This window comes from Mus musculus, chromosome 10, assembly GCF_000001635.26.
Source record: "Mus musculus strain C57BL/6J chromosome 10, GRCm38.p6 C57BL/6J".
Taxonomy (NCBI): domain Eukaryota; kingdom Metazoa; phylum Chordata; class Mammalia; order Rodentia; family Muridae; genus Mus; species Mus musculus.
This window is the reverse complement of record NC_000076.6, coordinates 10,401,005-10,428,042: the sequence shown is the minus strand read 5'-3', so window position 1 is coordinate 10,428,042 and position 27,038 is coordinate 10,401,005. Positions and strand designations below refer to the sequence as shown.

The window sequence follows — 27,038 nt, the reverse complement described above, 5'->3', positions numbered from 1 at the left end:
TTAAATTGATATTTATACAAAATAAAGGTTTTGTTAATCTAGCTTTTAATACTTAAATTCCTCAGTTAAATATCTCAGCCTATATTTAAGGTTATACTCATGTTTGCTTTTATGTCTAACATACATTTAAAGTATGTTTCAGACTCTATGAGACAGGCTTATTTTCAATGGTAAGGGACATTGTAAGTCATTTAGATAATAATCTTTATTAATTGTACATCTTTTTAAAGAAGTGAACAGGAAACTAGTGAGGTTTATAAATTTAGCAGTTGATACAGAAAATCTAAACTCACATTCTAAACTGAAGGAATTTATTAGGCAAGAAAAAAATCATGACTTCTTTTTAATTAAAAAAGATAGTCATTCATAGACCTGGTTCATGAGCAAGAATTCCAATGGTGAGGACAGCTCAGTAAATGGTTTATTGCACAAGCCATACTGAAAACAGGCCACTGGTGGATGGGGGGGGGGGTTGAACTGGGGGGTGGATGGGTGTGGTTGGATTTCAATCTCACAAAAGGATATTTTACTGAAAGAAAATGGTGTTTTCTTGAACTCAAGGCCCCAAGTAGAGGAGACTGAGAAGGCCTTGGAGAGAAAGGACTAAACATTCAATGCATGCTTTCCTGGTTTCGTTTGCTTGTTTGATTCCATTTTTAAAATGAGAAAATTGGCCTGGGATTATAACTATATATAGATAAAATATACCCCCCTGGCTGGAGAGGTGGACTCCTGGTGAAGAGCACTTCCTGCAGAGCATTAGGATCTGAATCTGGATTTTAAGCAATCACAAAGAGAGCATGAGGCCACCTGTGCAACCCCAGTGCTGTGGGGGCCAGAGTCAAGTTAATGAGCCAATGAGTCTAACTGAAACAAGGGCTCCAGATTCAGTGGAAGGGAGACCCTGTCTCAAGGGAAAGGGGAGAAACTAAGAGAAGGACACCCACATTTCTCTGTACCTCTACATGTGCATACACATCACAGATACCCATGCACAGATACACACAAGCATGTATCCAAGTTACTATCTCCATACACCATAAAATTATGTATAATAATTTAGTTTTTATGCATATAATACATTAATTCTGCCCAGATTTTACAGCCCGTGTTAATTTTTTAGGATTGTGTTCTCTTGCTTTAGTGTGATATTTCTAATCACAGGAGATTACATTTGGGGAAGAATTAAGGCTATAATTTTACATTTGAGTGTTATTGTTGGACCTTCTTTAGGACACACTGGCTGAATATGTAGCACACTCTGGGGATTTCTAGATAAAAGATTTACTATGTTTTTTTAATGTGTCAGAGAAAGCAGATGCAAGAGACCTTGGGAAGAAGAATAAGAAGGATGGAGAGAAGGAGAAGGAAAAATTCAAATTTTCACTCCATGGTTCGAGACCCTCATCAGATGTTCAGTACTCTATGCAGTCCTTGTCAGAGTGTAAGCTCTCAGTCTCTTACAGTAACTATCTTAGTCGCTACCTAAGCTGGTGGAAAATGTTGACACATAGCCATGGTACATTTTCTCCTTTGAAGTGTCTAAGTAAGCACATTCAAGTTTTCCTCAAACATCAGTCCTTTGTGTAACTGATGGGTTGCATGCTAGAGATGAAAACAGGAGCAAGACTGCCTTTGACAAAGCTTCACCTTTAAACAGGACCGAATGCTGCTAAATGCTGCTTTTCCCCCCTTTCCGTGTGAAAGTAGAGGCAATAATACATTCCCCTCCACTGCCTCAGAACTCATTATTACCCTGAGCATCGTGGTGCATGCCTTTAATCCCAAACTGTGAAATTATAAGCCTGTTAGCAAAATTTCTCTGTTGTTCAGCTTTGCATCACATTGTGGGATTATAAACACCTTCTGAAGAAAGTGGCCTGCAGTCTTCTGGTCAACCTACTCTTCTGCTATTGCTATAAAGAATAATCAATAATGGGGAGTTACCAGAAAGACTAGATAGCCTTTCCCACTCACTTCTCACACTGGCACTTTTTCAACCATGCATCTTGGATACATTTCCTAACCTATCTTCAATTTAGTTTTCTTACCTGAAAATTGATGCCATACAGTTAATTACATAGGGCTTATATGAGAACTGACTCATATAATGAACTTAATGCAGCACTTGACACAGAGGAAGCATTCAATGGAAGTTAGCCACTCTAACAAACCAAATATCACATCTGAAGATAGACGTATAACCTTTAACAGGTGTTCCAGGGACTTGTAGTAATTTTGTAATGATTTGGAGTTCATCTATTGGTAAGTCAATGTTCCAGGCTGAGCTTGTTATTTATTAAAAATTTGTTATAATTTAACAGAGGATGGATCAATGATAAAGGTGATATTTAAGTAATTCTACGTACTTTACAGCAGAGGTTTCTGATATGTGCTTAAAGGAGGCACAAAGAGCTTCGTTCCATGTAAAATGAGATATCTACATCATAGCAACAAGGCAAAATCCTCTAGGCAAGAAAACACTTACAATTAAGATGGCAGTTTTAGCAAGAAGGAAACTCATAAATACTGAAAAATATTTTAAGTCCATTTAAGAAGTTAGGATTTTAAATGTCATCCCTTCATATCAAAGTGGGTCTTGTTTTCCTCCCTCCCCTTAAATTAGTCAATTATCAAGGGTGCTGGAATGTAGGACTGTTTTACCACCTGGAAAGTTCGATAAAAAAAATCACATGGTTTTTGTCATGATTCAAATATTTACCCTTAGGATATTCCAAAGGTGTTTGGGTTTATATCTAACAAAACAAGAAGGCAATGTACTGTTCTTTGTAAAATAAAAGAGAATGACAATAGAGATCATGGCTACCTATTACTTATCTGAGCCCCACTATAAATAATTCTTACTGTTTGTGAGATAACAGTCACTGTTCAGAAGTTTTTGAAAAATCATTGACCTCCTCTACCCTCAGACACTTGGTTTGTGACCATGGAGTGTTCAGTGTTATCCTGAGATATACAGCAGGTTTCAGGCCAGCTTTGTCCTAGCACCTTGCTACAGAACTTAAAACAAATAAGAGGAAATTGTTTGTTGCAGGAAGGACTTCAGAAGTTCTGGTGTTTAATGATGGATAATTTAGGCCAAAATGCTTTTGTACATAAAGATGTTAATATCAAAACTGAGAAAGAAGTGAATGTGGTGGGTGAGTTTATGTCACCACTGGGCCATGTAGTACTCAGAAATCTGGGGAAACTCTGTGTGAGGATGCTTTTTGGACGGTTTTAATATTCAGATTAGCAGGCAGAGTGAAACAGCTTATACTGTCTCCTGTTCACAAACTTCATCCAATAAGGTAAGAGCTGGATATCAAAAGGCGCATCCTCCTCTCCCCTGAGTGCATATAGACTTAGACCAAAATACTGACTTTTTGTGGGACTGGAGTCTGTTCCTCTTCAGGCAGGAACAAGCCATTGCTTCCCCTGGGTCTCTCCCAGCTAGCTGGCGCATCCTGCAGATTGAGCAATACTTACATGGACCAACTCTTAGTAACCACTCAACTTCCATATTGAGTCTATGTCTTAGTGAGACAGGGTTCATGCAGATATTGGTACCATGACACAACATGCCAGTATAACAGATACTGAAAAATTAGGGAGATGATTTTGAACTGATTTGTGGATGCTAGGAAGAATTGAAGATTTACAAAATGAAAAATCCTGAGTGGCTCTGAATGGCTGGTTGGTAAGAGTTCCACATGTGAGAGATCCTGTGGGGAAAGTCGTTGCTGGAAACAAGGAAGATGCGATTGGAAATTGGGAAAAAGTCCCTGTTGTAAACCAGAAAGGGGAGGTTGCCAGAAGTGTTGCCTAGTGTTTTATAGAAACAAAAACCTGCTGGCAATGACACTGGATAGTTACTAGAGGTGCTTTCTCAGCACAGTATTGGGAATGAGAGTTAACTTCCTTTCTATGAGTAGTAAAATATGAGAGAGAAAGGAGGTGAATGGAAAGAATTGTAAGCTAGAAAGCAATAAAAACTTAAAGATTAGAAAATTATTTCATCTAACCTTATCCTAAAACAAGGAAGCTTGTAAAAGTGTGCCAAGGGTGTAGCTTGAAATCATCCATATGGAAGTTACCCACCATGAAGCTAAACCAATGAAGTTCACAAAGACTAGGGATAGAAATGGCATTATTCACACAGAGGCCCCTTTAGAGGAGACACAGATGTTATTGATAAGGAAGGCAGTGGGTCTGTAACTCTACTGGATAGGACCATGGTGCTATTGACTGTGAATGTGAATATGCAGGTAAGTCCCCAAGGTAATCAGAGGTGATCAGGACTGCATCTCACCACCCTCTCGGACTGTTTTCAGTTCATTTATAAAGGGTGGGCCCTGCTTCCTGTTTTCAGTAATCCATAGTACCCATGCAAAGAGCCAGATGGGCCTCTTTGCAAGGACTGTGTATAGGTGAAGCCACTGCAAAATGTTCTTACAAGTTCTCTGACCACAGCAATAAGGTAGACCCACCACTGAGGGCTGGAGGGGACAGTGGGCTCAGCAGGCTGAGACTCCAGACCAAGAGAGAAATGTTCGCAAGCCTAAGATGCAATGGAACTTGCTTTGCTAAGCTTGTATGCTGATGTGAGTGCCTATCCTGTCCTTTGTTTGTATCTCCATTGGAATATGGAGCTATATTTTTTCCCAGGGCCACAGGCTCATAGCTATGTAAGAATCCTAGGAAAAAATTTTCAGTTTTCTTTATAGATGAATAAATGTTCAATGTGTACATGTCAATAAACAAACAAACAAACAAACAAACAAACGTAAGAGTTGTAGGAAGAATTTTTGCCCCAAGATGACTCATGTCTTTAAGTCTTACTGGAGGGAACTTAGATGTTTCAGTGATACTTTGGACTGGAGCCTGAAGTTGAACTGAGTTAAAGTTCTTGGTTCTTTTGGTCTGGGTTGAAAGAAATTTATGTATGAGCATGATATATATAGTCTAAGGAGAGCAGAACATTATGGAGGATATTGTTTCTCTCTTCAATTGAAATATTGAAGCCCTAAACTTCACTATATTTTTGAGAGCTTTTTTAAGGGTAGTAGTTAAGGCTAAGTCATTATAAAAAGAGGAAAAGATACCAGCTATATTTCCCCTCTCTTTCTCTTGCCCATTTCCTTCACTTTCTCCTTCTCTTGTCTTTGCCTCTCCTCCTCTCTTTTTTTCATACCTCCCATAAGAGTCCACAATGAGAAAGTAATTGTCTTCATTCTTGTTGATGAGAATTGTTCACAGTTTAATATATGTTTATTTTCCAGGTTCCTCAGCAATACAGTTACCTCACATGGTCGTATATGCCACCTTTACACCACTCTATTTGTTTGAAAACAAAATCTTTTCATTAGAGAAGATGGTAAGAATTCAAAACCAAAGATAAATATCCTTATGTGTAGTGATGGGGAGGGACATGTTCCTTGGCTTGGACTAAGAAGTTGGAACATTTCAATCGTCTCAGTTTTGCATAGCACTATCTAATTATGTAAAGGTAAAATACAGTCACATTTTATTTTAAAATATTTTTCTATTATACACAAAGATAAAGGATAAAGATAAGGGAAGTAACAGTTCAGTAAAACTTATGTGCATTGCTCCTGATGAATAATTGCTTTTCAGCAACTCAAGTGCACATATTTTTTTATTAATTTTTTTATTTTTATTAGGTTTTTACATTTCCAATGCTATCCCAAAAGTCCTCCATACCCACCCCCCAACTCCCCTACCCACTCACTCCCCCTTTTTGGCCCTGGCATTCCCCTGTACTGGGGCATATAAAGTTTGCAAGTCCAATGGGCCTCTCTTTGCAGTGATGACCGACTAGGCCATCTTTTGATACATATGCAGCTAGAGTCAAGAGCTCTGGGGTACTGGTTAGTTCATGATGTTGTTCCACCTATAGGGTTGAAGATCCCTTTAGTTCCTTGGGTGCTTTCTCTAGCTCCTCCATTGGAGGCCCTGTGATCCATCCAATAGCTGACTGTGAGCATCCACTTCTATGTTTGCTAGGCCCCGGCCTAGTCTCACAAGAGACAGCTATATCTGGGTCCTTTCAGCAAAATCTTGCTAGTGTATGCAATGGTGTCAGCGTTTGGAAGCTGATTATGGGATGGATCCCTGGATATGGCAATCACTAGATGGTCCATCCTTTCGTCACAGCTCCAAATTTTGTCTCTGTAACTCCTTCCATGGGTGTTTTGTTCCCAATTCTAAGAAGGGGCAAAGTGTCCACACTTTGGTCTTCCTTCTTCTTGAGTTTCATGCGTTTATCAAATTGTATCTTATATCTTGGGTATCCTAAGTTTCTGGGCTAATATCCACTTATCAGTGAGTACATGTTGTGTGAGTTCCTTTGTGATTGGGTTACCTCACTCAGCATGATGCCCTCCAGGTCCATCCATTTGCCTAGGAATTTCATAAATTCATTCTTTTTAATAGCTGAGTAGTACTCCATTGTGTAAATGTACCACATTTTCTGTATCCATTCCTCTGTTGAGGGGCATCTGGTTTCTTTCCAGCTTCTGGCTATTATAAATAAGGCTGCTATGAACATAGTGGAGCATGTGTCCTTCGTACCAGTTGGGACATCTTCTGGATATATGCCCAGGAGAGGTGTTGCTGGATCCTCCGGTAGTACTATGTCCAATTTTCTGAGGAAGCGCCAGACTGATTTCCAGAGTGGTTGTATAACCTTGCAATCCCACCAACAATGGAGGAGTGTTCCTCTTTCTCCACATCCTCGCTAGCATCTGCTGTCACCTGAATTTTTCATCTTAGCCATTCTGACTGGTGTGAGGTGGAATCTCAGGGTTGATTTGATTTGCATTTCCCTAATGATTAAGGATGTTGACATTTTCTCAGGTGCTTCTCTGCCATTTGGTATTCCTCAGGTGAGAATTCTTTGTTCAGTTCTGAGCCCCATTTTTTAATGGGGTTATTTGATTTTATGGAGTCCGCCTTCTTGAGTTCTTTATATATTTTGGATATTAGTCCCCTATCCAATTTGGGATAGGTAAAGATCCTTTCCCATTCTGTTGGTGGTCTCTTTGTCTTATTGACGGTGTCTTTTGCCTTGCAGAAGCTTTGCAATTTTATGAGGTCCCATTTATCGATTCTCGATCTTACAGCACAAGCCATTGCTGTTCTAGTCAGGAATTTTTCCACTGTACCCATATCTTTGAGGCTTTTCCCTACTCTCTCCTCTATAAGTTTCAGTGTCTCTGGTTTTATGTGGAGTTTCTTTTTTTTTTTCCAATTTTTATTAGGTATTTAGCTCATTTACATTTCCAATGCTATACCAAAAGTCCCCCATAGCCACCCACCCCCACTCCCCTACCCACCCACTCCCCTTTTTTTGGCCCTGGCGTTCCCCTGTACTGGGGCATATAAAGTTTGCGTGTGCAATGGGCCTCTCTTTCCAGTGATGGCTGCCTTGGCCATCTTTTGATACATATGCAGCTAGAGTCAAGAGCTCCGGGGTACTGGTTAGTTCATAATGTTGTTTCACCTATAGGGTTGCAGATCCCTTTAGCTTCTTGGGTACTTTCTCTAACTCCTTCATTGGGGGCCATGTGATCCATCCAATAGCCGACTGTGAGCATCCACTTCTATGTTTGCTAGGCCCAGGCATACTCTGACAAGAGACAGCTATATCAGGGTCCTTTCAGCATAATCTTGCTAGTGTATGCAATGGTGTCAGCATTTGGAAGCTGATTATGGGATGGATCCCCGGATATGGCAGTCTCTACATGGTCCATCTTTTTATCTCAGCTCCAAACTTTGTCTCTGTACCTCCTTCCAAGGGTGTTTTGTTCCCACTTCTAAGGAGGGGCATAGTGTCCACACTTCAGTCTTCATTTTTCTTGAGTTTCATGTGTTTAGGAAATTGTATCTTATATCTTGGATATCCTAGGTTTTGGGCTAATATCCACTTATCAGTGAGTACATATTGTGTGAGTTCCTTTGTGAATGTGTTACCTCACTCAGGATGATGCCCTCCAGGTTTATGTGGAGTTTCTTAATCCACTTAGATTTGACCTTAGTACAAGGAGATAGAAATGGATCAATTCGCAATCTTCTACATGATAACCACCAGTTGTGCCAGCACCATTTGTGGAAAATGCTGTCTATTTTCCACTGGATAGTTTTTGCTCCCTTGTCAAAGATCAAGTAACCATAGGTGTGTGGGTTCATCTCTGGGTCTTCAATTCTATTCCATTGGTTTACTTCTCTGTCACTATACCAGTACCATGCAGTTTTTATCACAATTGCTCTGTAGTAAAGCTTTAGGTCAGGCATGGTGATTCCACCAGAGGTTCTTTTATCCTTGAGAAGAGTTTTTGCTATCCTAGGTTTTTTGTTATTCCAGATGAATTTGCAGATTGCTCTTTCTAATTCGTTGAAGAATTGAGTTGGAATTTTGATGGAGATTGAATTGAATCTGTAGATTGCTTTTGGCAAGATAGCCATTTTTACAATGTTGATCCTGCTAATCCATGAGCATGGGAGATCTTTCCATCTTCTGAGATCTTCTTCAATTTCTTTCTTCAGAGACGTGAAGTTCTTATCATACAGATCTTTCACTTCCTTAGTTAGAGTCACGCCAAGGTATTTTATATTATTTGTGACTATTGAGAAGGGTGTTGTTTCCCTAATTTCTTTCTCAGCCTGATTATCCTTTGTGTACAAAAATGCCATTGACTTGTTTGAGTTAATTTTATATCCATCAACTTCACTGAAGCTGTTTATCAGGCTTAGGAGTTCTCTGGGGGAATTTTTAGGGCCACTTATATATACAATCATATCATGTGCAAAAAGTGATATTTTTACTTCTTCCTTTCCAATTTGTATCCCCTTGATTTCCTTTTGTTTTCTAATTGCTCTGGCTAGGACTTCAAGTACAATGTTGAATAGGTATGGGGAGAGTGAACAGCCTTGTCTATTCCCTAATTTTAGTAGGATTGCTTCCAGCTTCTCACCATTTACTTTGATGTTGGCTACTGGTTTGCTGTAGATTGCTTTTATCATGTTTAGGTATCGGCCTTGAATTCCTGATCATTCCAAGACTTTTATCATGAATGGGTGTTGGATTTTGTCAAATGCTTTCTCAGCATCTAATGAGATGATCATGTGGTTTTTGTCTTTGAGTTTGTTTATATACTGGATTACATTGATGGATTTCCCTATATTGAACCATCCCTGCATCCCTGGGATGAAACCTACTTGGTCAGCTTGGATGATTGTTTTGATGTGTTCTTGGATTCAGTTAGCAAGAACTTTATTGAGGATTTTTGCATCAATATTCATAAGGGAAATTGGTCTGAAGTTCTCTATCTTTGTTGGGTCTTTTTGTGGTTTAGGTATCAGAGTAATTGTGGCTTCATAGAATGAGTTGGGTAGAGTACCTTCTGTTTCTATTTTGTGGAATAGTTTGTGAAGAACTGGGATTAGATCTTCTTTGAAGGTCTGATAGAACTCCACACTAAACCCATCTGGTCCTGGGCTTTCTTTGATTGGGAGACTATTAATGACTGCTTCTATTTCTTTGGGGTATATAGGGCTGTTTAGATCATTAACCTGATCTTGATTCAACTTTGGTAACTGGTATCTGTCTAGAAACTTTTGCATTTCATCCAGGTTCTCCAGTTTTGTTGCCTTTTGTAGAAGGATCTGATGGTGTTTTGGATTTCTTCAGGATCTGTTGTTATGTCTCCCTTTTTATTTCTGATTTTGTTAATTAGAATCCTTTCCCTGTGCCCTCTAGTGAGTCTGGTTAAGGGTTTGTCTATCTAGTTGGTTTTCTCAAAGAACCAGCTCCTCGTTCGGTTGATTCTTTGAATAGTTCTTCTTGTTTCCACTTGGTTGTTTCGCCTCTGAGTTTGATTATTTCCTGATGTCTACTCCTCTTGGGTGAATTTGCTTCCTTTTGTTCTAGAGCTTTTAGGTGTGTTGTCAAGCTGCTAGTGTGTGCTCTCTCTACTTTCTTTTTGGAGGCACTCAGAGCTATAAGTTTTCCTCTTAGGAATGCTTTCATTGTGTCCCATAAGTTTGGGTATGTTGTGGCTTCATTTTCATTGAACTCAAAAAGTCCTTAATTTCTTTCTTTATTCCTTCCTTGACCAAGGTATCATTGAGAAGAGTGTTCTTCAGTTTCCATGTGAATGTTGGCTTTCTATTATTTATTTTGTTATTGAAGATCATCCTTAGTCCATGGTGATCTGATAGGATGCATGGGACAATTTCAATATTTTTGTATCTGTTGAGGCTTGTTTGTGACCAATTATGTGGTCAATTTTGGAGAAGGTTCCATGAGGTGCTGAGAAGAAGGTATATCGTTTTCTTTTAGGATAAAATGTTCTGTAGATATCTGTCAGATCCATTTGTTTCATAACTTCTGTAGTTTCACTGTGTCCCTGTTTAGTTTCTGTTTCCATGATCTGTCCATTGGTGAAAGTAGTGTGTTGAAGTCTCCCACTATTATTGTGTGAGGTGCAATGTGTGCTTTGAGCTTTGCTAAAGTTTCTTTAATGAATGTAGCTGCCCTTGTATTTGGAGCATAGATATTCAGAATTGATAGTTCCCCTTGGAGGATTTTACCTTTGATGAGTATGAAGTGCCCTTCCTTGTCTTTTTTGATGATTTTGGGTTGTAAGTCAATTTTATTAGATATTAGAATGGCTACTCCAGCTTGTTTCTTCATACCATTTGCTTGGAAAATTGTTTTCCAGCCTTTCATTCTGAGGTAGTGCCTATCTTTTTCTCTGAGATGAGTTTCCTGTAAGCAGCAAAATGTTGGGTCTTGTTTGTGTAGCCAGTTTGCTAGTCTATGTCTTTTTATTGGGGAGTTGAGTCCATTGATATTAAGAGATATTAAAGAAAAGTAATTGTTGCTTCCTATTATTTTTGTTGTTAAAGTTGGCATTCTGTTCTTGTGGCTGTCTTCTTTTAGGTTTGCTGAGGGATTACCTTCTTGCTTTTTCTAGGGCGTGGTTCCCGTTCTTGTATTGGATTTTTTCTGTTATTATCCTTTGAAGGGCTGGATTTGTGGAAAGGTAATGTGTGAATTTGGTTTTGTCGTGGAATACTTTGGTTTCTCCATCTATGGTAATTGAGAGTTTGGCTGGGTATAGTAGCCTTAGCTGGAATTTGTGTTCTCTTAGTGTCTGTATAACATCTGTCCAGGCTCTTCTGGGTTTCATAGTCTCTGGTGAAAAATCTGGTGTAATTCTGATAGGCTTGTCTTTATAAGTTACTTGACCTTTTTCCCTTACTGCCTTTAGTATTCTATCTTTTTTATTGCATTTGTTGTTGTGATTATTATGTCTCGGGAGGAATTATTTTTCTGGTCCCGTCTACTTGGAGTTCTGTATGCTTCTTGTATGTTCATGGGCATCTCTTTCTTTAGATTTGGGAAGTTTTCTTCTATAATGTTGTTGAAGATATTTACTGGTCCTTTGAGTTGAAAATCTTCATTCTCATCCACTCCTATTATCCGTAGGTTTGGTCTTCTCATTGTGTCCTGGATTTCCTGGATGTTTTGAGTTAGGATCTTTTTGCATTTTCCATTTTCTTTGATTGTTGTGCCAATGTTCTCTATGGAATCTTCTGCACCTGAGATTCTCTCTTCCATCTCTTGTATTCTGTTGCTGATGCTCGCATCTATGGTTCCAGATTTCTTTCCTAGGGTTTCTATCTCCAGCGTTGCCTCACTTTGGGTTTTCTTTATTGTGTCTACTTCCCTTTTTATGTCTAGTATGGTTTTGTTTATTTCCATCACCTGTTTGGATGTGTTTTCCTGTTTTTCTTTAAGGACATCTACCTGTTTGGTTGTGTTTTCCTGTTTTTCTTTAAGGACTTGTAACTCTTTAGCAGTGTTCTCCTGTATTTCTTTAAATGAGTTATTAAAGTCCTTCTTGATGTCCTCTACCATCCTCATGAGATATGCTTTTAAGTCCGGGTCTAGCTTTTCGGGTGTGTTGGGGTGCCCTGGACTGGGCAAAGTGGGAGTGGTGGGTTCTGATGATGGTGAGTGGTCTTGGTTTCTGTTAGTAAGATTCTTACGTTTACCTTTCGCCTTCTGGTAATCTCTGGAGTTAGTTGTTATAATTGTCTCTGTTTAGAGATTGTTCCTCTGGTGATTCTGTTACGCTCTATCAGCAGACCTGGGAGATTAGCTCTCTCCTCTGAGTTTCAGTGGTCAGAGCAGTCTCTGCAGGCAAGCTCATATCTTACAGGGAAGGTGCATAGTTATCTGGCATTTGGACCTCCTCCTGGACGAAGATGAAGGGCCAAAACAGGACCTTTCCCAGAAGCTGTGTTGCTTTGGCCTGTCCCAGAAGCTGTTAATTTCAGTAGTCTACACTCTCACCTGTGCAGACTACTTTCTGCGGAGTCCCAGAACCAAAATGGCTCCCGCGGATCCTGAGGCTAGGGCCTCCCGGGCCGGGCGGATACCTGACCTCTGGCCAGGAATGTGGCCGGATGTCTGGAGCCCGAAAACGGTGCTGCCTCAGAAGCTCTGTGGCTCTTGCCTGACCCAGAAGCTGTTAGCTTCTGTGGTCCACACTCTCGCCTGTGCAGTCAACTTTTTGCGGAGTCCCGGAGACAAGATGGCTCCCACAGATCCTCCATATTTTTTTATTTTATGTAATTTTTTAAAGATTTATTCATTCATTTATTTATTTTATGTATGCGAGTACATTGTCACTCTCTTCAGATGTACCAGAAGAGGGCATTGGATCCCATTACAGATGGTTGTGAGCCACCATGTGGTTGCTGGGAATTGAACTCAGGACCTCTTTGAGAGCAGCCAGTGCTCTAAACTGCTGAGCCATCTCTGCAGCCCCATATATTCTTAAAGTGGGATGATGTACATAAATTTCCACTAAGTTTGGGGAGCAACTGCCATGGTCTTCTTACATTATAAAGCAATGCAGAATAAATGCTTTTTGTTTTTAGACAATACAAGAAAAGAATTACAATCAAGAAAAGAAAAGTTAATAAGTGTAGCCAATGGTAATAGAGTTAAATTATGCATAGTGTAAACATTTAGGCATAGGCATTCTATACATGTTGGTATATATAATTTGGTTTTCTTCCTATGCATGTATTCTGTATTGTGCTCTATACTTTTGCTCAGAGTGGAATTCTATTTCACATTCCATTTGGAGGCCAGGTTTTTGTTTAACGGTATTATTAAGGTTTCCAATGGCATTACTTTTTAATTAACATGTTTAGGAATTACATGATATTTATGGAATTCTGCAATTTTGAGCCATTTCTTTGGTTCTGAGGGTGGAAAGCAATTGCTTTCCTTTCATAATGATAAAATCTACCTATCTAGCATATTTAGACCAATGTAATACATTGAGGACTTGTTCAGTCCTGGCCCTGTGTGGGGACTTTAGACCCCCTAGCACCTTACCACTGGGGTTCTACATGCTCTACAGTTGATACATTAAAGTAGTGATATTCTAAAAGTAGTGTAGGGATACACTGTACACTGGTTGTACACTGGTACAACTGCACATTATATCCATTTGTGAGAGTTGAACATTAAAACTTAAATGAGGATTAGCTTGAGAAGTAAATATTCCAGTAGGGTCACGTGGCCACATGAGTCACTCTCATCCTTGAAGTTAGCATGGGAGCCTGATGCCATCGTCCCAGAATCCACTATTACTAGCAAAAGTCTGCCACACAACAGCCATAACATTATAAAAATGATAGGACACATGCAGTAGTGTACACAATAGGGACAAAGGCAGTTTAAGTTACTTTTTATCCAAAGTTAAAGAGCAATGGCAGTGGTTGATAGCAGAATCAGAAATTTTCATGGTATCTGGAAATCTGTAGCTCCCTACAATTAAGTCTGTACCCAATTCTTCTCTCAAGCCCAGCCTTCTGTTGACTTTAGGGCTTCCCTCCTCTTCCCGATGTTCTTTAAACAATCTGTGTGTCATGGGCACCATCTCAGATGCTCTAGATGTTAACAACTCAATGTATGGACCACTAAAGAGCATCAGCCATCTTTTGTGTCGTGTCATGCCTCCTATCCAGGAACTACTCAAGCTGCTTATTAAAAGTGTAACACTCAATACACATCAACTCATGTTTTATAATAAATATATGCTAGGCCAATGTGCTCTGCTTCATACTGTAGAGAGATAATTATCACAGACCAAGTTCTTTACCACAAAGTTCAGAGAACAGAAGTAAGAGGAAAGCGACAATTAAAAAACTGTTATAAAAGAGATTATGTATGATTCCTAGATAAATAGTGGTTTCTGGAGTAGTGGCAGAAATAAACACCTATGTGAGTGAGGGGGGAAACAAAAAATCAGTGGGGGAGGGGAGACAGGACACAAACCATAAACCTCTTCTCTTTCTCTTTCTTCTAAAGGAAGCTAATTGTTTAACCTGAGGGGTGTGAGAAGTGATGCTAGTAAATAACAAAAAGCATATTCAAAGCAGAGAGAAATTTATCTGCGTCTGGAAGCAAGGAGACCCTGTGTTCAAGGAACTAACAGAGATTGAGTTAATTGTAGAGAATTCTCATAAGCAATTCAAGTTATAGTCAGGATTGAATAGAGAATATAAATACACTATTTTAATCATAAATCCATAAGAAATGATTTCCTCTCTATTGAAAATTTGTAAAACAGAGTATATCGCTAAACTCACAGCCCCAAAGAGTGTTAAGATCACATGCAATTAAAAGCTTGCTCAGTTAAGAAGCAATGGAGACTATTAGAAACTACCTTATGTGGTCCAGTACCCCTCCTCCTCTCAGGCAATCTAAACAGCTCAGGTTGTACAAGAGTAAGATGACCCCACCTGTCAACTCTGTCCAGTTCTTTTAGAGAGTTTGAAATAGAATTGAGAGAGGAGTAAAGGAGTCTTGGAAAAGAAAATTTTGAGCTTACTTTTTTTGCACGAATCATTCAACAATGATTACTCTCAGTGGGTGACTTGATTTCATTGAGGCTTTTTACACCTAACAGAATAAAGGTTGCAGGGAAGTTTACTTTTTAGATGGTGTAGAGAAATATTTGCTTTCAAGCTACTCTATAAATTACAGAAATTTCTGAATTTTTTTATTAGTAAAGTGGTAAGAGACTGTAAGAAAAAAAAGATAAAACACGGTTTCTCTTTTAGGCTACTTTTAAAATCCAGAGTATCATTTTTCTCTTAATGTTAAATTTGTCTCATAGTCAGACATTCAGAGAGATAGAGAGACACAGAGAATAGAGACAGGAGAGAGAGAGAGAGAGAGAGTTGAATTAATCCACACTGTCACAGATTATGTTAACATTTAAAGGAAAAATAGCAAAATACCAGTTATACCAAAACCAGTTCCTCTAGGAACTATTTTCTTTGTAAGAATTTCCCATGATAAGTTTCTATAACAAGATACAAATACTGTGTCTCTATGTCTCTGTGTCTCTGCCTCTCCATGTCTCTCCTCTCTCTGTCTCTGTTTCTCTGTCTCTCTGTCTCTCTGTCTGTCTGTCTGTCTGTCTCTCTCTCTGTCACACACACACACACACACATACACACACACACTTCAGGCAGTAGTTAGGGAGTAACTTTTGGAATAATGGTTTGACTTATTGCCAATGACTTCAGAGCTGAATGTCTGACTATGAAACATATCCACTAGGGCAGCTTCTGTCCCCAGTGTCAATGTCTCCATTGTCTCCAATGATGGGGACTTCCTGAGGAAAAACCCCCTGTTAAAAGATTACAGTTTTTCACAGATAAAGCCACTCTTGCCACCTCACAACTCCTTAATACTTTTAAAACATTTTAAAATGTTAAGTAACAATTGGTAGCAAGTCTTTTTTTTTTTTTATTTTTAGATAATCAGAACTTGTTTTACAGCTTCAACATAGAAAAGCAGTACCTAGCAATTGTATATTCTCACTGAAACTTAAGCTTGAGAATGGCCTAATTTCTTCCTTTTTAATAAGCAGACAGGGTCTCAGGCAAACTTAAACTTGCAAAGAAATAGAAATGGTAGTGTCATTTCTGTTAAAGAGTTAGGGACATGGGTGTTCCCCCTTTTCTGTATTGGCAAAAGTGTTATTAAATACAAGCGCCAGTGAAAGAGTCCAAATCCTCTTTCTGTCTTTTAGGCGAATTCTGCGGAGAAACTTAGGGAATATGGTCTTTCTCACATCTGTAGCCATCCTGTGCTGGTGACCAGAAGTAGGTCTTGCCCTCTTGTGTCACCCCCCAAACCTCCTCCCTTACCTGCCTGGAAACTCATTCGCCATAAAAAGGAAACAGTGATAACCGATGAAGCTCAAGGTATGTGCCGCGTTGTCATGCACTTCTCTGGGGGCTTACCTCTCTCTTCCATGGACTATGGTAGGTATTGAGGTACACCATACAGTCCTGCACCTAAAGCTGCTCAACTCTTATGTCCAAATTATGTATTTAAAAAGTAAGGATGTATGTGTACTATACTCTGCCTTCCAATGTCAGTGGCTTATGCTAGGGCTTATTGTATATTTCTCTTTCTTCTTTCTGTTCGGTTTAATATGTAAACTAAAAAACTAATAATAACATAATAACATTATCTGAAGGACAATGCAGAATGATAGAGGCATTTGCTACCTAATTGAGCTTTATTTCTTTTCTTGTTCAGCTTCAGGGTACACCGTGGTGATGTGTGTTGCTCTCCTTTCTCACCAGGATTTTCTTTCTTCTAAACTCGCTTAACACTTAGGCATACCCACAGTCCTCTCTCAGCATACCGTTTCCTTGTTATTTATGACACTTCCTGTTTCTGCCTCTGCGGTAGCTCCCATGGACCAAGTGGTTGTCTGGGGAGGTTAATTGAGGGACCTATTTCTTTTTAAAGGAAAGATTTATGTGAAAAGTCAACTTTGCTGCAAATGCAAAGACTTGTGAAACGTCACCATTTCATATCATTGTTCCATGCACAGCCATAATAGAAACTGGCTCTAGACAAAAGAAAGCTGATATTAGCAAGATCTGTAAACAGTTTCAGCTAACTGAAATGTCTCTGATTGTTCTCGCTTACCTCTACTGAAAACCCTGGATAAACATGTGCTCTCACTGGCACTGCCTTAGAATCTGAAGGATTCTGGCAGTGTGCATCACACTTGTCAACTTTTCAGATGCTGTCCCGAAGAAGCCTGAGCAGTTCCTTGAGATTTCAAGTCCATTTTTGAATTATAGAATGACTCCATTTACGATTCCAACAGAAACGTAAGTTATGTGACCTTCTCACTGGTGCCTCTTCTTAACTTTGCATCTGTGATGTATGTGGTTAAATAAAAAAGTCACCTTAATGGGAAGAGTGTTGGAAGGATATGGAAGCCGAATACATAGGCATATTCACACAACTATCAAAGGGAATATCTTACAGACCCTGCTGACATCATCTCATTTATTATCAAATACTTTGGTTTATATTTTTATGTATGAGCGTTAGAGAGTAAATATTTGCTATCCCCTCTGTCTTAGTCAGGGTTTCTATTCCTGCACAAACATCATGACCAAGAAGCAAGGTGGGGAGGAAAGGGTTTATTCAGCTTACACTTCCATACTGCTGTTTATCACCAAAGGATGTCAGGACTGGAACTCAAGCAGGTCAGAAAGCAGGAGCTGATGCAGAAGCCACGGAGGGGTGTCAAACTCCAACTGTCCAATGTCTGCGATCCAACTCATGATCTTCTGGGCTCCTCCAAGGCTTGGGTCACTTCTCCAGCCTTGCCCTTTGTAGCATACACATTGTCTTCTAGGCTCCAGCTGCCTGTACTCCACTGCTGCTGCTGTTCTTGGTGGTCATCTCATGGTACTGGCATCAAAACCAGTACCACCTGGGTGACTCTTACACATTACCAAGTTCTGTTGCTGCACGAGGTACAACTTTGGATATCTTTGGAACACAGCTTCTTTGTGCTCTCAGAAAGCACTTCCCAGAAGATGTCATCTCAACGATGCTGTTCTCTTCTTAATCACCGCTAATTTCTTAGCTCCAGCTAACCTTCATCAATAGTCCCAGTAATGCAAAAGTTTCACTTTAGTAGTTCTGATATCTTGTTAATCACAGCTGATTCTTCAGCCCCAGCTAACCAGAACTACAGAATCTTCCCAATCAAAATAGCAATGGCCCTGAAAAAAGTCTTTAATTTTCCCTCTGGAATTTCACAAGCCAGACCTCCGTCTTCTGCACTATTCCAAGCTCCTACACAACATTCGAACACCGAATGGATCTTCTGGCCAAAGTTCCAAAGTCCTTCCACAGTCCTCCCTAAAACATGGTCAGGCTGTCACAGGAATACCCCACTATGCTGGTACCAATTTCTGTATTAGTTAGGGTTCTCTAGAGTTACAGAACTTATACATAGTATCTATATAGTAAAAAAAAATTATTGATGACGTACAGTCTGCAGTTCAATTCCCAACAATGGTTCAGTAGTAGCTGTGAATGGAAGCTGTGAATGGAAGGATCTAGCAGTTGCTCAGACCCACACGACAAGCAGGCAAAAGAGTGAAAGTGAGACTCCCTTCTTCCAATGTCCTTATATGGTCTCCAGCAGAAGGTGTAGCCCAGATTAAAGGTGTGTGTCAGATGACCTTGAACTCGGAGATCTCCCTGTCTTAATCTTCCGGAATCTATAGCCACTATGCCTCAAGATCTCCATACCAAGATCCAGATCAGAAACTTATATCTGCCAGCCTCCAGATTAGGGTCACTGGTGAGCCTTCCAATTCTGGATTGTAGTTCATTCCAAATATAGTCAAGTTGACAACCAGGAATAGCCACTACACCCTCCAAAATGAAATGGGGGGGGGATTCTAGCCTGTGAGTAGCTGGGTTTATAAGGAATGATTCTTTTCAAGGTAGAATTGAGTTATGTGGGGACTGTGATTTGTTACCATCTGTCTGTGAGGAGACTCCATGACCTTTTGCTCTTACTGATAACTGCCAGACCCCATTGCTAGCAGAGGAGCTATTGGCAGTTGATGGCTAAGGGAGAGTCAGTTTTCTTTGTATGTGTGGACTCTGTTACATTGCCCCTGTGGATAGTCCCACAGCCATGCATATGGGCAGCTATTATTGGATTCAGCAGCTTCTCTGAATAAGAGAAATAGCCTTCTCCAGGGAAGACCCCCCCCAACATACACTTAACTGGTTATCTAACATCAAGTGGTCAGCCTTGAAATCATATATATATACAATTAACATTACATGAACTACGTGGGTTTTATTTATATATTTAGAAATATATGTACATATATAAGTTCACCAAATTGCTCCCATACCCGAATTTCTTTAAGTTCTACCTTTACTATTTGATTAAGTAAAACTCTAGTACCCAGAAACAGGCAACCGACACTTTTCTGTCTTCCACTAACCTATTAATTGCTGAAATCTGTTATAATTCATTTGCATCTTCAAGCTCTGGAGCAAAGCCAAAGGCAAAGATATGGGAATATCATTGCACTGTTTGTGGAAGACATGCCCTAAACCTGTTCTGCAATATAACCAGATTTCTTGGGTTAGCATACGAGCAATTCTTATGGAGAGTGACTACTGCTATGATTTCCTTTCATTGAAATTTCATCAGTGTAACACCATAGCTTTGCTCATTCTTGGCTCATGATTTTATGAGACAACTGGAGCCTCATAAATATGTTTCTGCTACCCCCTAGTGGGAGTTACATGAAAGTTGGAGAAGTCGGTCTAAGAAGGCTACATGTTAAGAAATTATTTTTGGTTTGGTTTTGAGGTATGATCTCTCTATGTCTTTCTAGCTAACCAGGAGCTTAATATATAGGCGAGGCTAGCTGTGAATTCACAGAGATTCACCTGTCTCTGCTTCCTGCATGCTGGGATTAAAGGCATGTACCACCGTGCCCAGCTATATGAGTAGAATTTGATTTTTTCTTTGAAGCAGTTGTGTAAAATGCAGGTAGTATGATAAACATCTCATTGTGCCAAAGAAAGTCATGCAAGAGTGATATTGTCTGAACTATGTCAATGAGTTCTTGAGGAAGTGCCTTGGATACACAGTATGAAAGTCACAATTAGAATCCTAAGGGCTTAGAGTCCAGGATTAAATTTCTCACACCAAGATTTTCATTGGTACACATACTCTGCTAACTCCACTAATGCTCATAATCAAATTCCCTGTATTTTGATCATCAACACACACATCTTTAAAACAGTGTCCCAGAAAAACAAAACAAAACAACTTTTATGGCAATACGTTGACTGATGAGGTAGTAGGATAGGAAGTAATGTAATAAGTTATTCAGGAGTAATTTTTAAAATTTTCTCTGTAAAAGAATAAGAACAAAATGAGCAGAATCCACCCTTTTATTGTTGTTGACAAAACTAAGCTTATTCATTGATCACTGTTAGTCAGAAATCACAGTAACAGAAGTTTTGTGGGATTTCTTTTCTCTACTAGACATTTTGTCCAATCTGTCATTAAGAAAGGAACACCGCTGGGATCCAGTCTTCCTCCCCTCGTGGAAAATGATTTAGTTGCAAGTACCAGCCAAGGGGAAATGAGCATAGTAAATGGAAACCAGTCTCAGGTACCAATGAGCTCAAGCCTGGACCATACGAGGCTTATCTTCAACTGTGTGCTATCTTCTGTCTGCAAAGTGCATACACCAGATGTCAGAAGAATGAAGAATTCTCTTAAACCCTACTTCCTAAGAACCTTATGTATCTGTGGCCATTTAGAAAGTGGCATATCTTTCCATTGCACAAGTCTACCATGTCCTCTCTGGCTTGCATTGCCTATAAACTGTTAAAGAAACTATATAGATTTCTAACTTGGGCAATTACGTGCATACTTATAATTGTTCCTTTTCACTTTGCAGGGCAATATTGCATTGCAAATTACACTTGGAAAAGGTAAATTAATAATCCTCTCATGTTTTTGTTCTCTCATAGAGATTAAAGCACACCAAATTCTTGCTTCTGGACAGACTTAGTTCTCCCTTCTCCCACCTTAGCCTCTTCTCAACATTCCCTATGACTTCCTAATTCTAGTCTACTCCAACCTAGAAACATGTGACAATTTTATAGGTTAAATTTAAACTAAAATAGAAATGGAGGAGGTTGTGATTAAGGGTCTGTCATAAAAAGGGTCATCTGATCATTTTATTTTGGTGTTTTGTGTCATGTAAGACAGGGTCTCGCTAATCACTCAGACTGGCATACAACTCATTAAGGTCCAAATTGGTCTCAAGCTCTTAATCCTCAAGGTTGCTGGGTCTGCAGGCAAGTGCCCACAAGCTCTTGCCATTTAATGTATGCATGCTGTGGTCAAAATACTGAAACCATTGTTGTTTCCTGTTAGTAACTAAAGACTTGGTCAGAACTCAAGCCCAAAAGAAATGTCCACATATATCTATGAAAATGTTGGCTGAGATTCTATGTAAGCTTTGTGACAGAGCTTGATTAAATATAAGTTGTAGTTACATTGCCACTGAGAGGGGTGATTAAAGGGCTGAATGAACACACCAGGGCAATAGACCTGTTATATTTTCATAGTGCCTCTGAACTCTGGACTGTCCTGTTTTAAAAGAAGATCTCTGTAATGATTTTAAGAACATAGACTAGTTAATTTGTGTTGTAACTTTGCAATTTCTAAAGAACTTGTTCCTAACTTACCAAAGTGGTTTTAAGTTTCCTGGATTATAAAAGCCAAGTATGTGCATGACCCATCCCTTCACAAACTTTAGGACTGCATTTAAGTGACTATTGTTTACGCTTTCTCAGAAATAGGACTTGAATTTGAAATGTTCTCTGCCTTTCACTTTTCAAACTTTAGCAGCCTGTCACTTAACAGTTTAAGATATTCCTGATATATATGTCCTCTCTTCTTCCCAGATGAACCTTCAGAGCCTGCATTGGCGGACTTCCACCAACTTGAGGCTACTAGTTTGGACAGGGATTTGATCAGCCTGACTACAGCGACACTGGACAAGTCACAGGAAGAGTTAGCAATAAACGAAGGGGTTGCCAAAGAGATATGGTTAGACTTCGAAGACTTTTGTGTGTGCTTTCAGTAAGTATTCAAATGCCATTCATCTGACCAGATTCTGCTGGATCAGCTCCAAGCTCTAGTACCATACAGGCTCACAGCTGGGACAGTTTCTGTGTTTTTTTTATTTATAGTTTTTATGATCTATCAATTATTAACTATCATTTAAAAGAGGAAAGCAAATATCAGCTGGGGGTTAGTATAACACAAATATTTTTTCTTTTTATTGAAAATGGAGTCTCCAATAAATGGATATGGTACATCCAGACTACAGTTTCCTATCTCCAAGGGAAAGGACCCAATGGAGAGCTCCTATTTACTTTCCCCATAGCGTGGGGCTATGGGTGTCTGCACCCTCTTCCACCTGCTGCTGGGAGAAATACCGGATGCATTGACTATCTATCCACAGAGCACTCTATCAGCCAAACCCCTGTCCGGATGCTCTTTGTTCCTCTTCAAATGCTTCTTAATATGAATTTTCCCACTGAGATAATTTTGTCCCTTTATAACAACAAATGTTGCAATTCTTTAAAAGTTTTCCTGCCTATGATTATTTGAGTCTAAGCAACTAAACATGTGGTGCTAGTTTTGTATGTAATGGCAATAATCGATTATAAATGTTTTCTTTTTCAGCCATATATATATTTTCCACAAGCCACATTCTTATTGTCTTAATTTTCAAAAATCAGAATTCAAGGTAAGTGCATTAAGCTTTTCATCTTATGCATAAGGTTTATGTAGAATCACATTACTAAAAGATACTTTTATATATCTCAAGCATTTCTAAATCTCTTATCTAATTATAATTTAAACACCAGTTTTTAGTTTTTCTATTCACCCCTTGTCCAGACCATGAGCCATACTAGTTTGCATCCCCAAAAGTCACTCACCCACATGTTTGGATACAATTTGAGATAATGTATGTAATATACATAGAAGAATGCCTATTAGTAAATCATGATATATGTTGGCTGCCATTTATCAAATACAGTTCACAGATTTTTGAAACCTCTCAACTGTTTTAAAATATGTGCATGTGTAGTGGCACAGTCAACTATTCTTTGTCCTGTTATTTTTATAAAGTGATGGTCATAATTTTTTCCTGTAAAATGTCTATTAAGCAAAATAAGGTGGCATGCCTATGTGACTCTTTCTTTCTTTCTTTCTTTCTTTTTTTTTTTTTTGAAGATCTTGATGGGTAGTCCTGCACAGCAGCAAATTTGAAGCTAGTTTTGTCTCTAAAACAAATTTTTTAAAATCTGTACCTTTTGTTTGGAATAAGTGACCTTTCTTCTTTTTAATGTATTTATTTCCTCACAAAAAACAATAGATGTGCATCTATTTGACTAAACAAAATAATATGTTAGAGAGAGATGAGGAAGACATCACTGTGAGAATGTTTCTCATTGCAAAGTATATTGCTATAGTGAGGTATAAAGGGTATAAAATATATTGCTATAGTGAGGTATAAAGGGTTCTTGATTGAGATCTAGGAAACCTATGAAAATCTATGGGTCTTTTCAGTTTGGAGGCAGCCACCTCAAGCCTTTGTTGCAAGGACGGTGATATAGCTGTCCCTTGTGAGACTAGGCCGGGGCCTAGCAAACACAGAAGTGGATGCTCACAGTGAACTATTGGATGAATCACAGGGCTCCCAATGGAGGAGCTAGAGAAAGAACCCAAGAAGCTAAAGAGATCTGCAACCCTATAGGTGGAACAACATTATGAACTAACCAGTACCCCAGAGCTCTTGACTCTAGCTGCATAGGTATCAAAAGATGGCCTAGTTGGCCATCACTAGAAAGAGAGGCCCATTGGTCAGGCAAACTTTATATGCCCCAGTACAGGGGAACGCCAGGGCGAAAAAATGGGAATGGGTGGGTAGGGGAGTGTGGGGGGGGGACTTTTGGGATAGCATTGGAAATGTAATTGAGGAAAATATGTAATAAAAAAATTAAAAAAAAAAGACGCACAACCTTACTCCAAATTGCCTACTTCTATCACCTGAGGTGGCTGCCTCCAACCTGAAAAGACCCTATGTGACTCTTTCATTCCCTAATATGGTGCAACTTAAAGGAAACGTGAAGTAGATGTTTGGATGGTTACTGATAAAAACTATTGGAGGAAGCAGTGATTTGGAACATTTTATGTCATGCCAGACATGTCTCTCTATCGTATAGTTTATTGACTAACAAGGTTTTCTTTCTCATAGTGTGGCTAGAGAATCATCTTTCCTATATTAACTGGTTATTTAATGTGGTGGTAAAGGAGCACTTCTATACATACATCTACAGCAGAATGGCAATTATATCTGTTGAATATACTTACTTTATTCCACCATTCAAAACGATCCGAAAGGACCACAGTGTTAGGAAGCACTTAAAAGGCAGTAGTCACAAGTGCAGTGTTAGAGTCAAGCTTGTGTTCCAACCCTGGCTTTGCTGCCTACACACTGTGCCTTTGGCAACCCACTCACCCTCCTTTGTATTTTCCTGGAAATTCGGTATACTTATAGTTTTCTATAGAATGCACTGAAATCCAAACCACATAGCCATACATGACTGTCTTTCCAAACAACTCTGGTCTGATCAATCACTTCACTGTGTGTTCAAAACAAAACCCCACCCTGGATGAGCACCAGCAAGCCATGGTTATATTTCTGAAGATCTTGTGAGAAGAATGAAAAGAGGTTTTTGTTTGTCTGGTTTTACCATATACCACGCTATAAAATGCCTAAATGCATCCCTAGTAGGCATTTCTTTTTGCTGCCATCTGACTATGCCCTTATGCCCAGTCTGGGTCTCCTTACCTGTCTGGATCTGTCTCTCTAGCCTCAGCCTGCTCACTTTCTCATAACTTTAGTTCTGGAATTTGCTGTTGTCCTATCTTTGTTTATGAAGAAGCCTGTGAACTACCCTGTGACTGACAGGATGAATGAACTGCTAAGCTTGACACCTGCTCTGATTTCTTGCAGTTTGTGGAAGAGCGTGTGCCTTACTATCTATTTGTGGACAGCCTGAAGCCTATAGAACTACTGGTTTGCTTTTCCGCTTTGGTGCGCTGGGGGGAATCTGGAGGTAAGAGGGTTCTGAGAGTGGGACCATCTGGATGTCCAGAGCACAGGTGGGATTAGGAACATATAATGATAACATTCAGGATATAGGTGACGAAACAGTACACAGGACTGCCCTGCCACTGCCTCTCTTGCTCTTGCTTCTCTCACACTGGGGACTGTGCTAACTGTGCCCCCTAATTCTCTCTTGGTCACATTCTTTCACTCACATCATGGGCACACTTAGTCTTGCCTTTCTTTTTATCTCTACTGGTCATCATCCTCATGTTCTTTGGTACTTGATTGGACGATGATCCAAGGTAATCCTTTCCTTTCACTCCTTTTAAGTTCCTCTGTGACTTGTGGTGCCATTTCCTCCATGGTTGTATGCCACAGGCTTATCCCCCAGTGCTGGTGATGTTGCTGTGAGATCTTTATGTGGTAGAGCTTTGTGGGAAACATCTAAGTCCTTGGAAGTGCTGCACATGGATTGGGTTAATACTGGTCTCAGACAGAGTCTGATTTAATGAAAGCAGGTTGTTACTTGTGGAACCTCTACATATTCTTGGCCCCTTGTGCACACAGCTAGCTCCCATTGCTGTGTTATACAGATCAAAAGAGTGCTAACATGGAATCTAGTGCAGTTTCCTTGGATTTCTAGACTCTTGTGTGGCAGTTTTAAGTTATTACTTTTCAAAATCAGTACTTTTTAATGGAAACAACTTGACCAAAAATCTGTCACAGAATTTTGAGACCATTAAAACAAGTTTAATGAGAAAAAAAAACAAAAACAAAACAAAACAGATTTGTAGACTCTGAACTAAATGAGACTTTTTGTTTTCTCTTTCCTTCCTTTCCCTGATATGCATATGAGTGCTTAGCTAAACTCTGCCTAATCTTTGGATGCAAAGAGCATCTGGATATGCCTGGGAAAAGGGAAATCCCTCCTGGCCAGCCCAGTCAACACTGAGAGCACTGACATCAGCAAGCCCCTCCTCTGCAGGCATTCTCTAGTGTGCTCTTTCATCCACTCTCTCTCTCTCATAAGTGACTACTTGAAACCTTGAAGTTTCCTTTCTTCCAGTCTCTTCTCTTATTGGCATTCATTTCCATTGAAAGCTATGCTGCTGGATTTAGTGAGAGATTGTAGCCTTATTTACCCACACAAACTCTAGGAGGCCCTACCCTACCCTACCTCTTACTTACTAGGTTGACTTCCCTGACTTGTGCAAGACCATCTTATATGTATACAAGATCCCTCTGTGACCCTTTGGCCTATTTTGTTAAAGCATGTCTTTAACTCAGGTTGACCATGTCACATTATCGTTGTTCAATAAACATATCACAAGTACTCCAGAATTGTGAATGGTGACAGTATTAATGGTCAGGTCTTTTATGCTTCTGTGTGGGTTCCAATTGTGTTGGATAGTGACTGTTTCATGGTAGGCACCAAGTAATCACTTAATAAACTTTCTAAAATTTAGTGATCTCAGTTTAATACATTGACTTGGCTTACAGCTCTGAAGTTCTCATGTTTTAAGACATCGAAGTTCTCCAGGCATGAGGATGCTGTGGCCTTGTATCTTTAGCCTGAGAGTGTTCTAGAAGAAGGGAGCAATGCATTTTGTTCTCAGTCAGTCATTGATGAAAAGCAATTATTGATGCACATTTAAAGAAGCACTTACTTGACTTTAAAGTTAATTTTTTTCCTTTCAACTTCTATATAAATTCAAAGACTGAATTTGAAAGACAAACACTTACATATTTAAAGGAATATTTTGATTTTCTTAAACACTTTCTCAGAAATCTCTTACTATCCTGGGTATTGCACAATTTTCCCCAATAAAATTGACTCCTGGAAGATATTCTAATCATGTGCATAGAGATGATTAAAAAAAAAGCAGAGTGGCAGACTACGATGAAGT

The 27,038-nt window shown here is 39.4% G+C and overlaps 1 protein-coding gene across 11 annotated transcripts in view; it reads left to right on the top strand.

The window, feature by feature from the left end:
- Adgb (androglobin) overlaps nt 1-27,038 on the top strand; it is a 139,391-nt gene that overhangs the window by 47,051 nt on the left and 65,302 nt on the right. For 9 of the 11 annotated variants that reach the window (XM_017313876.2, XM_030244999.1, XM_011243160.3 and 6 more), the window contains 9 exons: nt 1,310-1,444; nt 5,283-5,377; nt 16,155-16,329; nt 17,166-17,256; nt 20,472-20,601; nt 20,893-20,926; nt 21,908-22,085; nt 22,695-22,758; nt 25,036-25,138. In XM_017313876.2, coding sequence (XP_017169365.1) covers nt 1,310-1,444; nt 5,283-5,377; nt 16,155-16,329; nt 17,166-17,256; nt 20,472-20,601; nt 20,893-20,926; nt 21,908-22,085; nt 22,695-22,758; nt 25,036-25,138 — 1,005 coding nt within the window. The remainder of the gene's footprint in view (nt 1-1,309; nt 1,445-5,282; nt 5,378-16,154; nt 16,330-17,165; nt 17,257-20,471; nt 20,602-20,892; nt 20,927-21,907; nt 22,086-22,694; nt 22,759-25,035; nt 25,139-27,038) is intronic. The other 2 variants (XM_011243163.3, XM_006512663.3) reach the window with 1 other exon arrangement.